The 16,013-nt window shown below is 41.6% G+C and overlaps 1 protein-coding gene across 1 annotated transcript in view; it reads right to left on the reverse strand.

The window, feature by feature from the left end:
• LOC117471106 (spectrin beta chain, non-erythrocytic 4-like) overlaps positions 1-16,013 on the reverse strand; it is a 138,430-nt gene that overhangs the window by 52,971 nt on the left and 69,446 nt on the right. The window contains exon 25 of the mRNA XM_034115907.1: positions 14,633-14,779. Coding sequence (XP_033971798.1) covers positions 14,633-14,779 — 147 coding nt within the window. The remainder of the gene's footprint in view (positions 1-14,632; positions 14,780-16,013) is intronic.

Below are 16,013 nucleotides of genomic sequence, written 5' to 3' on the forward strand. Positions count from 1 at the left end.
CCCTGTAAGGGGGGCTTCACACCTCCTCATCTGAAGCACAAATGCAGCACAATAAGTGTAAGCGCGCCACAGTTTCTCCGCCGCTTCAAGGTTCCGGTGCTCGCAGTCTACTAGCCCCCCCCCCCCGCTCGCGACACACAGGGCCTCACCACATCACTTTGGGCAGGGGCCGCCCTGTAGGTAGATCACTTTGACTTGGTCATTTTAAAAGTAGCTCCCAAGCTGAAAAAGTGTGGGCACCCCTGCTCTAGATGATAGGAAAGGAGGTTTCAAACTTCCTTTATAACCTCCTTTAGCTTAGGAACCACTGGACCTTCCTTTACGAAAGGAGAGGAAAAAATGCTGCCCCACAATGCCTTGCGGCCGCAGCATTTGCCGTCACACAACAGTCGGCCGTTCACAGAAACAACCGATTATGAACGAGAAATGATATCATGAAAGTTACTGTGCTTATTAAGCATTTTAAAACGTATGTGGTAAGTTGCCAAAGTGCTTTGTTTTGAACGTTCATCAGTATTATAATCAAAAAGAGAAATATGAATAGTTTTTACTGAAATGATCAAATAAAGTCAACATTTCACAGTCTTTACTGAGCTGTGTGGGGTTTGTTCAACTTTTAAAAGATGTTTGAATGGTGATATACACAGTGATAGATGTTAAGGACTAACGTTTATAATAAATACATTTGTATTGATTTTAAGATCTTTTCATACAATCATACGTATTGGGATCATTTGTATTAATGTGGACCGGAGGGAGAGGGTGACAGTTTCACTTTCCTTTTCTATTTCAATTCCAACTTTGGTCATGAAGAATATGTTTCTCTGTTGTCCCCGTTCATAAAGCATAAAGCAACAGCATCAGAGCACGGTGCAGAGTCTCTAGATGAGTTTACAGTAGTCCCTCGTTCTTATTAAACATCCATGTTGTAGTCCGCTGTATAGAAAACTGTAGTTTCTATAGTTTCCCCACAGCAGCAGGCGCACATTTATGACGTCCGCTGGCGCAAAACACGTCGGATAGTGAAAGTACAGTCGGATTCTCTAAAGTACCGCAGTCTCTTCTCTTAAGTCCTTTTGAATTCTCCTATCCACTATCCCTTAACCCCGTGACGTTTCACTCAGAGGTCAAGGAATAGACGATAGGGATAGACGTTAGGAGCTGATTTTTGGACTATTCGACTGCAACCAGTCTTTGGACAGGAAGTGTCAGGTACCAGGGCCAGAATCACCTCTAAGAAAATACAAAATTCACTTTAATATTTGATTTCAAACTCAGAAATCATATACCAGCCTAAATAGGTCTTTGTTTGATTATACATGTGTTGGTTTTATTTAAATTGTATTTTGAACAAATAAATCGATCAGGACCTTGGATACAGCCCATTGCAAAGAGACAGGATCAAAGACTACTGTACAAATTGTTCTTAGTACTGCCATCACAAGATGCCAAATCCTATGAACCACTTTCCAGACAACCAAAGCCATTTTTAAACTGTGTGTTGGAGCCATAATGTAGTTTGTTTCTTTTATTTCATCAGCACAAGGTGAGGGTAACATGCAGTTCTGCTATTAAACACAGGATGGAGCATTCATTTGAGAGTGTAGGTTATCACCCGATGATCAGAATAAGGTGCGTGGGAAGCATCCTGTCGAGCCAGTGTCGTGGACTCGAGTCGAGCTGTGTATTAACGTGTTTGGATCAGAGCGTGGACACCTTCATAATGGTTCATATATGAACCATTATGAAGGTGTCCAAGGTTGTAATTATATAACTGGAAATAAATGGATCGATAGATTCAAATATATACGGCTCACCGGACATTGTTTGCTAGTCTGGAACACATGTCCAAACAAGTGCTCCCATTCGCATCCCTCAGTGGCTTAAATATAGATTAAAGAAATATTACCGTTAACAATACACATGCAAATAATGCATTTATAATCTCTATAAATAGACACCTGCAAATGAATGCAATATCAGTCTGTGGAAATCAAATGAGGTGGTAGACATGGCTGAGATACAGCGTAAGAAGCCATCGCGACTTCCGGTGAGCAAGGCGAGTGAGATGGCTGCTTAATTTTTAGCTCTCGATAGCGATTGGAAATCAACCCCCTTAACTCGCCAAATAATATACAAATCGATGTAATTTTATTGGAATGAGAGGGGGAAAGAGAACTAGAAGTCAAAAGAAAGGTGACAAACTAGAAAGACAGAATTCACCGGAGATGGAAGATGCTCAAAGCTCCGTTAGCTCCGTTAGCTCACAACAGGACTCGGCAGACACCATGCGCTCAGTGCTCCAGGAAATACGCGATTTCAGGGCTGAGCATAAAGTGGACTTAAACAAACTTAAAGAAGAAATCAAGGGGGACATGAAATCTGAACTCGAAGATATGAAGCAGGAAATTTACCAAAAACTTTCTGCTAACTCCGCGTTAACCCAGGCCCACGAAACTAGGCTGAAAGAAGCGGAGGAACGAATCGATGAGGCGGAGACAGTAAACATGGCTCTGTCAGATGCGTTGATTAAATCAATGAAAGAACAGAGAGCCATGCAGGGGAAACTGGTGGATTTGGAAGGTCGATCCAGGAGAAATAATATGCGCATTTATGGAGTACCCGAAGAGAAGGAAGGTAACTCCATGTCTGACTTTGTGGATCAACTTTTGAAAACTGAACTCGCTTTACCGGACACCAACCTACAGATACAACGCGCCCATAGAGCTGTGGCTCGCAAACCGGAAAGGAATGCACCGCCAAGGTCCATAGTGGTGAACTTTCTGGAGTTTAACACCAAAGAAAGGGTACTGAAAAAGGCCTGGGAAAAAAAGATACTGATGGAAGGGCGACGTCTATCGTTCGATCACGACTATGCAACGGAGGTCGTCCTGAAGCCCAAGGCGTACGTGGGAATAAAGAGGGTCCTTAAAGAGAAAAATATACGTTTTCAGACACCTATTGACAGGATGCGTATTCACTGGGACTCGGGAACACGCACATACGACAGTGCGCAAGATGCAGCGCAGGAGCTGAGGAGGAGAGGTTTCTCCGTGGAGATACCAGACCGCAGCGCTTCGGAGCTGTACCCGGAGATGGAGCGTCTCCACCAGACCAAGACATGGCAGCGCGTCGGAGAGAGTAGTGCAGGTGGGGACGAGACCGCGAGCAGAGTAAGGAAGAGGCTACAAGAGTATGAGCGGATCCCTCCCGGGACTAACTGATTCATATTATATATTCACTGTATATATTTGTCACGACTTCATTTGGATTATATAAATGCTATCAGATGCTGTTGGACTACTAGGATGCGTGAGACTGCGTGTTTCACCTCTAGTGAGGGGCCCTTCAGGAGGAGGCTCTCCCCTCTACCTGCCAACGGGGACTTAGGGTGGCGAGGAATCACCCTACCTTGGAAGTCTACGTTTTTCTTTTTACGTTCTACGTTCACTACATGTGGGCCAGATGTTCAGGTCTGTGTAGTTTTCAGTTGTCTGGAGTTTTGTGAATGCAAAGGATTGGGTAATTTAAATGCCGTACAATAATATAAAAGTGGTGTCACTTAATGTAAATGGGATGAATAATCCAGTTAAAAGGAGCAAGGTCCTGGCTAAATTGAAAAAAGAAAAGGCCCAAGTACTATTTTTACAAGAAACTCATCTGCCTCAACAGGAGCATGAAAAATTAAAACGCTTTGGTTTTAAAAATACGTTCTATAGTTCTTACAAACCTAGCCAGAAGAGGGGAGTGGCTATCCTTATTTCAAATGCAGTTCAATTTGAACTCCATAAAGAAGTTAGGGACAAAGAGGGACGATATATATTAGTGAAAGGAAAGCTTGAAAATGCAGTGGTGACATTGGTCAATGTATATGCCCCCCCAGAGAGTAACAAATCTATTTTTAAAAATCTGTTTGACGTCATTGCATTAGAGACTGAGGGTATTTTGATATGTGGAGGGGATTTTAATGTGGTCCTGAATCATACCATAGACACTACAAGTCACAAAAATAGCAAGAAGCACCTGACCAAGTTTGTTAATGCGTCAGTGCAGGAAATGGGACTAATTGATATTTGGAGGGAACTTCACCCCCTAGAACGGGATTATACACACTATTCAGTGCCCCATTCTGTGTACTCCAGAATTGACTACTTTTTAATAAATACGGGTGAAAGTCACAGGATCACAGAGAGTAAAATCGGGGTGGCAGATGTTTCGGATCATAATATGATTAGCTTGTCAATAAATCTGAACAGTAGACAAAAGAATACAGTGTGGAGGCTCAATGTGGGTGTTTTGAATGATAAGGCGACCGTGGAACAGTTAAGGGAAGAGATACAAATATATATAGAGGAGAATGATAATGGGGATGTGGACCCTGGGATACTGTGGGATGCTTTGAAGGCTGTTCTCCGTGGAAAGCTGATCGCCCTAACAGCATCACAAAAAAAGGCCCGGCTAGCCACATACAAATACAAAATAGAAAAATTGAGAGAAATGGAGACAAAACATAAGAGTACAGGGGATCAATCGGCATTACAACAAATTAAGGAAACAAGGGGGGAGATAAATGAGATCCTTAGAGGAGAAATAGAAAAAAAGGCAAGGTTTTTAAAGCAGTCTTATTATGAATCAGGCTCAAAAGCAGCTAGACTCCTGGCTAGACGCCTGCGCAAACAGCAAGCCTCTAATACAATTCATAGAACAAGGGACCCCCAAACTAACCAACTACTATATGAGCCAGATGAGATAGAAAGAATATTTGAAGAATACTATAAGACACTCTACTCTAATCCACCATTAGCTGATGAAAGCACAATAAGAAACTTTCTTAACTCTCTTGATCTGCCATCTATAGGTGAGATACAGAATGACACCATTACGTCGCAATTTACAGTTGAAGAGTTGGAAGCTGCAATCAGTAGGCTAAAGACCAGTAAATCACCGGGCAGCGATGGGTTCCCACCAGAGTTCTATAAAACTTTCACGAAGGAGCTAACACCTCTGCTTCTGTCTTGTTTTAATTGGACTCTTAAAGAAGGCAGGGCTCCCCCATCTTGGAGGGAAGCAATTATTTCCATTTTGCCTAAGGAAGGCAAAGACAAAGACCACTGTAAAAATTATAGGCCAATTTCTCTTTTAAATGTGGACTACAAGCTGTTTACCTCAATTATCTGTAAAAGATTTGAGACTTTTATGCAAGATCTTATTCATGAAGATCAAACTGGTTTCATTAGAGGACGCCAAACACAAGACAATATCAGAAGGACTCTCCATATCGTAGACAATGCGCATAAAAAGGGCACGAGTATGGTTCTGGTTAGTCTGGACGCAGAAAAAGCGTTTGACAGTGTCAGTTGGTCTTTTTTATATGAAGTACTAAGGAGGTTTGGTTTAAATGAAAATGCAATTCGGTGTATTAAGACTATTTATCACGAACCTACGGCTAGGATCAAAGTAAATGGGAGTTTGTCCAATAGGATTCAGCTGGAGAGAGGCTCTAGACAGGGTTGCTGTCTCTCTCCTACTCTCTTTGCTTTATTTGTTGAACCATTGGCGCAAGCAATAAGGCAGAGTGAAGATCTGCAGGGTGTCAATATAGGGGGGGAAGATCATATCATTGGGCTTTTTGCGGATGATGTTATAGTTTTCCTTGAGCAACCAGATGTATGTTTCCCAAACCTGATGAACCTACTCGACACATATGGTTACTATTCAGGGTATAAAGTGAACGTAACAAAAACTCAAATTCTCTCATTCAATTATTCCCCATCCCAACAAATTAGACATGCATATAACCTAAAATGGAATTCCAAAACAATGACTTATCTTGGTGTAACTATAACCAAAACATTTTCCAACCTGTTTGAAGCCAATTATAACAAAATTGATGACAATATCCGAAAGGATGTAGAAAGGTGGTCCACCCTCCCTTTAGACTTCAGTGCCAGAATACAAACGGTTAAAATGAATATCCTACCTAGGCTGCTGTATCTTTTTCAGTCTCTTCCAATTGATGTTCCCCAAAAAAAATTCATAACCTGGGACAGGATGATTTCTAGATTTGTTTGGAATAGTAAAAAACCAAGAATACGATTTACGACACTTCAGTTGCCTAAAAGTAAGGGGGGAATGGCTTTACCAAATCTTAGGGAATACTTCTATGCAGCCCAACTCAGACCTTTGGCCTACTGGTGTAGACCAGATTATGAGTCTGGATGGAAAGCCATGGAAAGGGAGGTACAGGGTCACCACATTCAGGCCTTGGTAGGAGATAGGAATTTGGTGAAGGCTCTGAGAGGTGAAATTAATACGATAGTTGCGTTTACACTAGAGGTCTGGAATGTTGTAGTAGCAAAATACAAATTAAAGAGAGGGATACGCACGCTGAGGTGGTTTGCATACGATTCCAATTTTAAACCAGGTGTGTACGATCCAGCATTCAAAGAATGGGTGCAAAAGGGCATAACAGCAATGTGTACGGTTTCAGAAAAGGGTGAATTGATGGGTTTTCAGGAATTACAGGCAAAATATGGTATTACAGACAGGGATTATTTTAGATACATGCAGCTAATGCCGCGTTTCCACTACAGCGCGCAGCCCGGTTTAAGAGGGCTGTGACGTCAGCGGCCCGTTTGTGGTTGCGTTTCCACTTGGCCTAGTACCGGCCGGCTGGTCCTAATTCTCAGTTTTTCTGGCCTCATAAAATCGTGGGGCCAGGGCCAGAGGCAACCGGGCTGTGTTTGTGACGTCAACGCTCTCGGCTGCTGATTGGTCGGAGAGAATCGTCACAATCTGCGCGCGAGATAATCCATTTTTACAAACAGCATTTTTGTTAACGGAGGAGCTACAACAATGGCAAAGAAAAGCACACCATGGTCGGTCGAGGAAGTGACGACGTCCATTATATTGCAGATGATAAGGTCCAGCGGGTGCTCGACGGGACAACTCGCAATATCAAAGTCTTTCAGGAGGTCTCTACACAGACACTGGACTCTCCAACGGCGTTACTGGAGTCTGCATGGTACGTTTTTGCTAACGCTGTGTTATTTGCTTGAAAGCTTTGTGTCCCTGCTTTGTGTCCCTGCTTTGTGTCCCTATCTGTTTTAAAGCTCACTTCTAACAAATAAGTCTATTTTATCCTTACATTTATGTTCGACAACCCCGATGGAGCCCCGAAGGCTAGCTAGGCAGATAGCATTAGCGAGAGCTATTGTTTGCTAACACCATATGTGCCATTGTTTACGTTCAGTTTGTCTTTTCTATAGTTGTTGTTGCTATTTATAGTATTGTGCTGCAGTAGTTTGTGGAATTTACAAGTCATGTTTCTGTTCTAGATGATTACATTGGGACTAGCGAGGAGGAACAGCGAGGAGGACACAACGTCCTCTGCATCAACAGCACAAACCGAGGAGGAGAGGATCTGGCCCTGCAGGAACGGCAACTGGCCCAGCAGAATCAATGCCATGTCTTATCTTATTGCTTGTTGATAAATAATTGCACCCACCAGCGATCGCACAGAAAGATGGCATCATCTAGGCGTCCCTCTGCAGTCAGAAATATCATAAACACCATCGTCCACAAAGCACTGTACAGGGGTTTATGGATTTAAGAGAATACTTATCACAGTGAAACCTTTATCATCTGTTGCAATTAAAGCAAATAAGAGAATAAATACTTGGTTAAATAATACATTTTAACTCTTTAGCAGGACAACTCTGCATACTGTTTGAAATTGAGTTTGCTAGCTTGAGGTCCTCCTCTAAAACATAACATTACATAATGGTATTAAGAATACATGATAAATACATGTAGAAAAATTACTCAATTGTAATACCCTCGTTGTGCTAGACTCAAACACATTGCTTATATATTTCAAAGAGAAGAGAACAAAAGAAAACACCTATACAAAGAGAGCGGTGCACAGCGCTTAATATTTACTTGCACTATATTTCTGTTGATCTGGGTTATTGTGTTGCACTGTTGGAGGAGCCTGTGACCTAAGATGTTCATTGTCATAACTACACTAGCTATGTTCGTATGACAAAATAAAAAACCTTGAACCTTGAGGCTGTGTCTTTCAGACAAACCATCATAATCATATTATTTTATGCTGTGGATACTTTAGCCTCCATCCATGTTAACAATTTTTTACACTTGCATTTATGAATATAGTTCTGTTGTGTTTTACACTTTTGTATTTATGTTTATAGTTTGCTTTGATATTTGCTTAATTTATTAGATTATTATTATGGGGGCAGTACTTGTGCTTGAAATTCAAATATTTACTAAATAGTCAATTCTGATAACATTTTTTTGGTTTAAATAATTTGACAAACACATGTATGTGAAAAAGAAAAGATGTATTTATGTTCAATACAATACAATGAATATTTAGGTATTACACGTAGGTTTTCCTCAGGCATCCTGAAGTTCTCCACCCACTGAGTGTGTGAAAGATGGAACAATCACATTCCACCACTCGGTAGCTCGGTCGGTAACTTCTGAAATACACAAACAAAAGCATACATATTTTAATACGTAAAAGTGGTAGCTACAATTAATTAAATACTTGAAATACTTTGGTCGTATAGGGAGAGTGAGCCTAAACACATTGCTAGTTAGCGAACGTTAGCTTACCAAGTAGCATTGTAGTTAGTAGTGATTCGAGTCGTCCTGTAGTCTCTGCGGCGTAGGAGGACTGCCCGAACTCTCGCGTCAGCTTCTTCTATACCTCGTCTTGCTATACGTCGCCTCTTTCGAAACAACTCTTGTCTATTTCTTGTGATAATAAACCACACAGCAAAAAACAAGCAAACGATCGCTTTCACATCTCCATTGTTGTGTCGCATTGAAGATGACGTCACGGCAGTTTTAAGCAGCGTCGCTCCGCCTACACTGTTACTATAGATACTGACCCGGTTCCTAAACTGTAATGGAAACGCGCCACAAAGTGAGCTGGTCCTAACGAGGCCGGGCGCGGCCAAAGGAGGCCGAGCGGGGCCGAGCGAGGCTGTGTAGTGGAAACGCGGCATTAGACACTATTTTGTAAAAGAGATAAAGCTGAATGCAGATGAATCTGTAGATACTGTAACTGGGGTGATTGTGGATGCGTATCAGCAGAAGGGGTCCCGGATAATTTCTGCTTTCTACCAGGCTTTGGGGGGAAACAGGGGGGAATCGACTATCTACATAAAAGCAAAATGGGAAGTAGAGTTACAAATTAAAATTTCAGAGGAAGAATGGTTTCAAATGTTCGAGACGCAATTTACATCCACAAACTCATTAGTATGGAGGGAATTCTGCTGGAAGAACCTGACTCGCTTTTTCATAACACCCAAAATAAAGAGCAGGCAACTTGGTGTACAGCAACAGTGTTGGAGGTTATGTGGCAACATGGAGGCTAACCACTCACACATTTTCTGGAACTGTACAAAGATAAGGTCATATTGGGAGAAGGTTAATGCAGTTGTCAAAATTATTTTGGGTTATGGAATCCCAAATACCTGCCCGGTGATGTATCTTGGGAACATTAAGGATGTTGTGATGGGAGGCGATCTATATTTGATTAAGGTTTTACTTGCAGCGAGTAAGAAAGCTATAACTAGGAATTGGCTTAATGTGAACGCTCCGACTCAGGAGCAGTGGCTGGAAATTGTTCAAGATATTTTCGTCATGGAAAAGCTGACATATGTTTTGAGAATCCAAGAGAATGCATTCAATAGGAAATGGGAAAAGTGGAATATTTACATGGTTGACACCAATGAGTAAGTGAATGACTAATTCAATCCTGTACGGTATGTGTGAATATTGAAGGTCTTCAGACAACTAGTATTTATTGTGCTTTATTTTACAACTGATTTGTGTGTATTATGTTTTCTTGTTCTGTTATTATTGTTGTGAAAACTCAATAAAAGCATAAGTGTAAAAAAAAAAAAAAAAAAAAAAAAAATGAAGCCATCGCCTAGTGACTCAATTTGGTCTTCGTCATCTCTCTATCATCTGTAAACAATGACTGACGCACGTAAAAAGGAGGTCTTGTCCGAACTCTTAGCTGAACTCGAGAAATACTGCCCGTTGTCCCCAGACGATTAATAGTGTCAGACCAACCAGACAAATACAATTATTTTCCCTCAAATTGGTAAATTGCTTTTCAAATTTCAATTTTTGAAAAATGAATAACTACAGTGTTTCTCCTCCTCGGCTGTCTGTCCCTCTCTCTCTCTTCCTGTAAGCATTTTCCAGTAACCCAGCTCTGCCTTCAGATGAGCACATGACCCATGAATCTATAATGGAAGCAGCTCGGCGCTCAGACCTCACAGTGCTGCTTGCTCCACATTATATCACTGCATATCATTACACATCAGTCAGCCCATTTATCTACCATCATATGCCCACGTTAGACATGCACACGGACAGCTACACACACTCACATTCTCTCACACACCGACGTCACAGTGGCCACTACAAAAGAAGAAAAATAGAGAAAAGGCTATGTTCTGGGCAAAGGCTCACAGTAAAAATACAGAATGAGCAGAACATTAAAAGAGGAATTATGCTGTTTATTTTGAAAAAGGACCTTTTCGGTCATGCAAGCAATGATACTCCTCTTTTAATGGATGATGCAGATACACCTTAAGTACTATTATTTCTTTTTTTTATGAGGGATGAAGGGTGATCTTCTCTCTACATACATCCAATTAACATTAGTTTATGATATATACCATGCTCCAGAGAGACTTAGCAATTACAATGGGGTAGCTATTCTTGCGTAATCTGGCAGTGTCGCAAATCTGGCTGCCTTTCAAGATAATGTCGATTTGTAATGCTCATTTTATTGATTGTATAAAGAGATTCTGATACGTTGTCTGCCTTTCAGCTGTCTGATTAACGGACTAACCACCTCAGATTTAAACTCAACTGCGTCTTTAGAAGTCCTACAGCATGTGCACAGAGAACTCAAAGGGCAGTGCTGTGCTCCATCACTCTGCTCCACCAGGAGATCAGTTACAGCCCTGCACAGGATGAGACTGCGGAGGGTTGAGTCATAATGCAACAGTCAACTACAGGCATACCACCATATGAGTTTCAGTGAAATACACTCAGTATAATAATACACTCAGTATGCAATTTCGCTATTCACCAATAACATAGTCGTTTTCTGGCTCTTGTCAGAACAGAAGTCCTGCCAAAAGCTGTTTATACAATCTACAAAGTTCACATTGCAGCCTGTTATCTTCACAGGTTTGGTTTTCTACATCATCAGCCATGTGTCCTGTCAGAAGTCTTTCAGCAGCCTCTCACTCTGAATATTGTACCAATAACAGTGAGACTGCTGAGAGCTAGCCACCAACTGTCAACTAAATCTGATGAGCTGAAACACATCATCAGGTCAGAAAGACTACCATTGATGTTCATTAGAGACTAGTTTTGCAATCAGTTTAAACCCAAGCAGATTTCTCTGGTCTGGCAGTTTCCCTGCTGATCTTAGACCTGCTCCCTCACTGTTCTTTTCAAATCAACTTAAAGACCTTCCTTTAGCCTCCAGTATTTTCTTCAACAAACCATTTTCTTTTCAAGTTTGCTTGTTTGTATGTAAGGGATGGGATTTTCACATCATTTAGCTTTCGTTGGCCCTACACCCTTTGACTGTTAGCTCCCCGGTTCCTTTTTAAAGAGTTACTTCCTGTTTGCACAGAGCTGACGATTTGTCCCGCACCGATGTTAAGTCATCATATACACCAAAAATGAACCTGTAGTCCGACATCCCTGGTTTATACATATGTATAAACATGGGCGTAATTTCCACTGGGGACAGGGGGGACATGTCCCCCCCACTTTTCAAAATCCCATTTGTGTCCCCCCCCACTTTTTAATTTTTTTTTTTACGCAAGCGGTCATTGTCACGGAGGAGCGTCTGTGTGTGTGTGTGGCACGAGCGCATCTTGTGAGAGAGAGATAGAAAGAGAGAGAGACAGAGAGAGAGAGACATAGAGAGTTACGGGGGTTGTTGTTAGCATTTGGTGCTAGCTCGGAGCTAATGGAGATTAGTAGCTGTTTCAACAATAAGGAGAGGGAGAGCTCTTTCCTGTCGGACTTTGAGAGACTGAGAGAGAGAGAGAGAGAAATAGAGAGAGAGAGAGACAGAGAGAGAGACACAGAGAGAGAGACAGAGAGAGAGAGACAGAGAGAGAGAGAGAGAGAGAGACTGAGAGAGTTACGTGGGTTGTTGTTAGCATCTGGTGCTAGCTCGGAGCTAACGGAGATTAGAAGCTGTTTCAACAATAAGGAGAGGGAGAGTCCTCTCCTGTCGGACTGAGAGAGATAACGTCAGCTCAGGGAGGTAAAGGACTCTCTGAGTGATTAGGTTGTAAACTTTAGTCTAGTTATCTCAGTGGGTCTCAAACGGTTTGGTCATCTATGTAAACAAATATTTCCATGTAATATATAGTTGTATATAAAATAAGTTAAGAAATCCTTCCAATGTGTACTATAGGTCAGTACAAAAATAAAAAACACAGTTTGAAAGGGGAGTGATTAGTCAAATATGCATAAATAAAAAGAAAGAATGCAGACTAGGTAAGATAAAGATAGGAGAGAGGAGTTTATCAATGATTTGTTATTGGTTGTGAGCATATTCTAATGGCTTTTTGATTATTGAAATATATACAGTTCTGTTTCATATGAGTGTTGAGAACTGTATCCATAAATCTCTTAATGTTGCCCTCAAAGTGCACCAGATTGATGCATTCAACTTCAATTTAAAGAAACAAATCTTCCCGGGGTGCATGCCCCCGGACCCCCCTAGAGGATGTCAGGTAATCACAAATAAAACAGGTTCACATGGATAGGATATAGATAAGTGTGCACACTCATTATATACACTACACATTTTTCTTGGATTTGTTAACACTATAGTCCCTAATATATTCGTAGAAAGGCAGGAAATGGAATTAAATTGAGAAAATATTGCATTGCGGAGGACCCCCTGTTTTGTGTCCCCCCCACTTCTCAAACCAAAGTTACACCCTTGTGTATAAATATGTTTCTGTGCATGAATGCATGGATTTCTATACATTTGCACATTTTGTGTTTTTTTGCTTCTGTTTTGATATAAAGAACTAAATTCATTTTGTATGATATGTTGATATCTAAAGAAACGTGTACGTGACTGAAGCAGCATCTTTTGGCCTCTTTTAGCTTTAATTAAAATGCCTTTAATTGTGTAGAAAGGGCTCACGTAGACCGCAGCATTACACAAGTAAACAATTCCAGCTAAAAGATTGATTTGCGTGCTTTGTATTAGTGTTTATTTCTTTTTTTGTAACTTGTATCTAAAGTTTTCTGACCCAAAAGTTTATTTTGATGTACATTTTTGATAATTTAATAGAAAACAGTTCATGATTTTTTCTGGGTGTCTTAACATTGACATGCTTTTGATTCCATACACAGCAGTATAACACCTAAGGTCATCTGTAGTTTTGATACGTTGTTGTTTTGTTATCGTCGTCACAGGCCAAACACAGAGGCTCGTACAAACAGAATGAAGTGTGGCGTTCCCTAAATAAGGATAACAAATCCGTGATGAGTTACAGGCTTCCTGAGGGAATCTGGCACTGAACCACAGTTACACTGACCGCTGCTGATGTCACACACACATCCAGATTCCAGACTGCAGCCAGTCAGAGTTGTGAACAGACTGTGTGTCCAGTGAGAGCTGGACGTGCAGCTGGGGAACCCTGGCTGACCAGATTACAGCTTCACACAGAGGCCATGTGCTGTATTTTATGCCCTTGCCACTTGTTTTGGTATGCTTGATATTAAGAACATGTAGCGCTTTGGTTTTTAATTCAAGGACTTGTGTATAAAACCGTTTAAGATAAATTGAACATTGAGTAATGAAATGGATGCGAAACTGGTGTATAAGCTTTGTTTACAAAAGTATGTCCAAAGAGAAACAAAAAAGTAACTATTTAAAATAAAACATTTGCAAAAATAATACAGAAATAATCTTAAACGTCAATGACCAAACAGATAGTTAAGAGCTGCCATTCAGTATTGTCTTTGCTAATTGTGAGCCGCTTAACATTTTTTAAACATACCCTATATGCCTATGGGAAATAGACAAACTAATGTAAACACTTTTATTTTTATTGTATTAATTGAATCTCTGCAGATACCTAATCATAAATAAAAATGCTGGTATTAACAAGTGTCACGAAGATGTCTGGTATCCAGCACTCATATATGCAACTGCTCAAAACAACATGTGAGAACAAACAAAGCTTCAAATATGTCAAATGATCTGTGCATTCAATGCAAAAGATATGACCAAGTAAAACTACAAAAAGGGGGGACAGCGTCTACCAAACAAATACATATTTAAACAAAAGGAAATAATAAAATATATACCTTAAGAGGAGCACAAATTGAGACATGTAAGGGGGCCCAAATCCATAGAAATGACTTGTGTGACTTTACTTCCTAACCAATATGTACATTATTCTCAATGTTATTACATCCTTCACCGGAAGAAACCCAAATCATTTATAATAAAATACACAAAAATCCTTTTCACTATTCCAAAGTGGCATTTCAACCTGCTCCAGAAAAAATGTAACTCAGCACTCACCTTTTCAATTTTGTCCAGCCATTCCTTATTCTGGGCCAGCTCGGCCATGAAGGCTTGGTGCTTAAGCCATTTCTTGTGAAGCTTCTGGGTCTCGTCTCGGCTGCTGTCCCTCGCCATCAGCATCTTCTCACACACCCAGTCCCCCAGCTGGCCCAGAGAGAAAGAGAGGTGTCAATACTGATTCCTCATTTCAAACACATACAAAACACTCTCATAAGTGCATGCTGAAAATGTGTCCAGTTTATAAGAGATGCTTAAGTATGATTGCATAAGAGACACTCCTTATCACACATTCATTAGCTTCTGGGAGTACAGTGTAGATAAACACACCAGCAGCAGGAAATACAAGGTCAAACACACACACATGAATGTTTAATGACGCACAGCAGGCACATGTTGGTAGACACACATGTACCAACAAGCATGGCGGAAGGAATTCACATGTACACACAACACCGCATCAACACACACCCAAACCCAAACAAGCCCTTTCCACTGTCCATCAAAGGTTGCAAATTATCAAAATGTAAGACACAGTAAGAACACCTCACGCCTGCTCTGACAGCATCACCAAAATATCCAGGTCAACATCAGCACCCTTCCTCAGCACCGTCCTCACACCTGCATGCAACACACTTCCACCTGCACCCTCTATCCTAACTGCAATAACCCCATTACCGGTAGCATTCATCGGGAACAGCCCATGGGATTGTGGCAGCTGCAGACAGCCGCTGGTATCCGCATCCTCGCCGGTCTTCCGACACACACATGCAAACGCTGTTCACCGCAGAGTCGGATAGAGAGAGAATGAGGAGAGGAAGAGCTATAGAGAAAGAGGTGCGTTTTTTGTAAAGATGAATAGCCACACAAAAGGTGTGCTGAGAGGAAAATGCCAAGCAGGAGGGTAAATAACAACAATACAGGAGGCTGAGGAGACACTCCGGAGACTTCAAACTGAGGCTGCGCTCCACTCCCTCTTCCACTCTGTCTCTCTACTTGCTTGCTGTACGCTGAACCAGGAGAGAGAGAGAGAGAGGAGGGGTGGGGGCGGATCAGTGACGAGCGAGAGGGCAAGACTGAGGATGACTGAGAGAAGAAAAAAGATCAACCTCCTCAAAACAATAAAATGGCAGGCAGCCGAGCCAGCGCATGGGAGCCCCTCCCCTGCCTCACACCTTCAGCATATGGGAGAGTGAGTGAGTGATGGATGAACTGGGGGAGTGAGTGAGTGGGCTGCTTGTGTTAGGGTGGAGGAGAGGAGAGGAGAGGAGAGGAGAGGAGAGGAGAGGAGAGGAGCAAAAGATTGGGAGGCTGGGATATTTTGGGGGGGGGCAGGGGATGCAGTCAGCGCCTCCAGGCTCACCGGTCACGGATAATGATG

Source organism: Trematomus bernacchii, unplaced genomic scaffold (assembly GCF_902827165.1).
Source record: "Trematomus bernacchii unplaced genomic scaffold, fTreBer1.1, whole genome shotgun sequence".
NCBI lineage: Eukaryota > Metazoa > Chordata > Actinopteri > Perciformes > Nototheniidae > Trematomus > Trematomus bernacchii.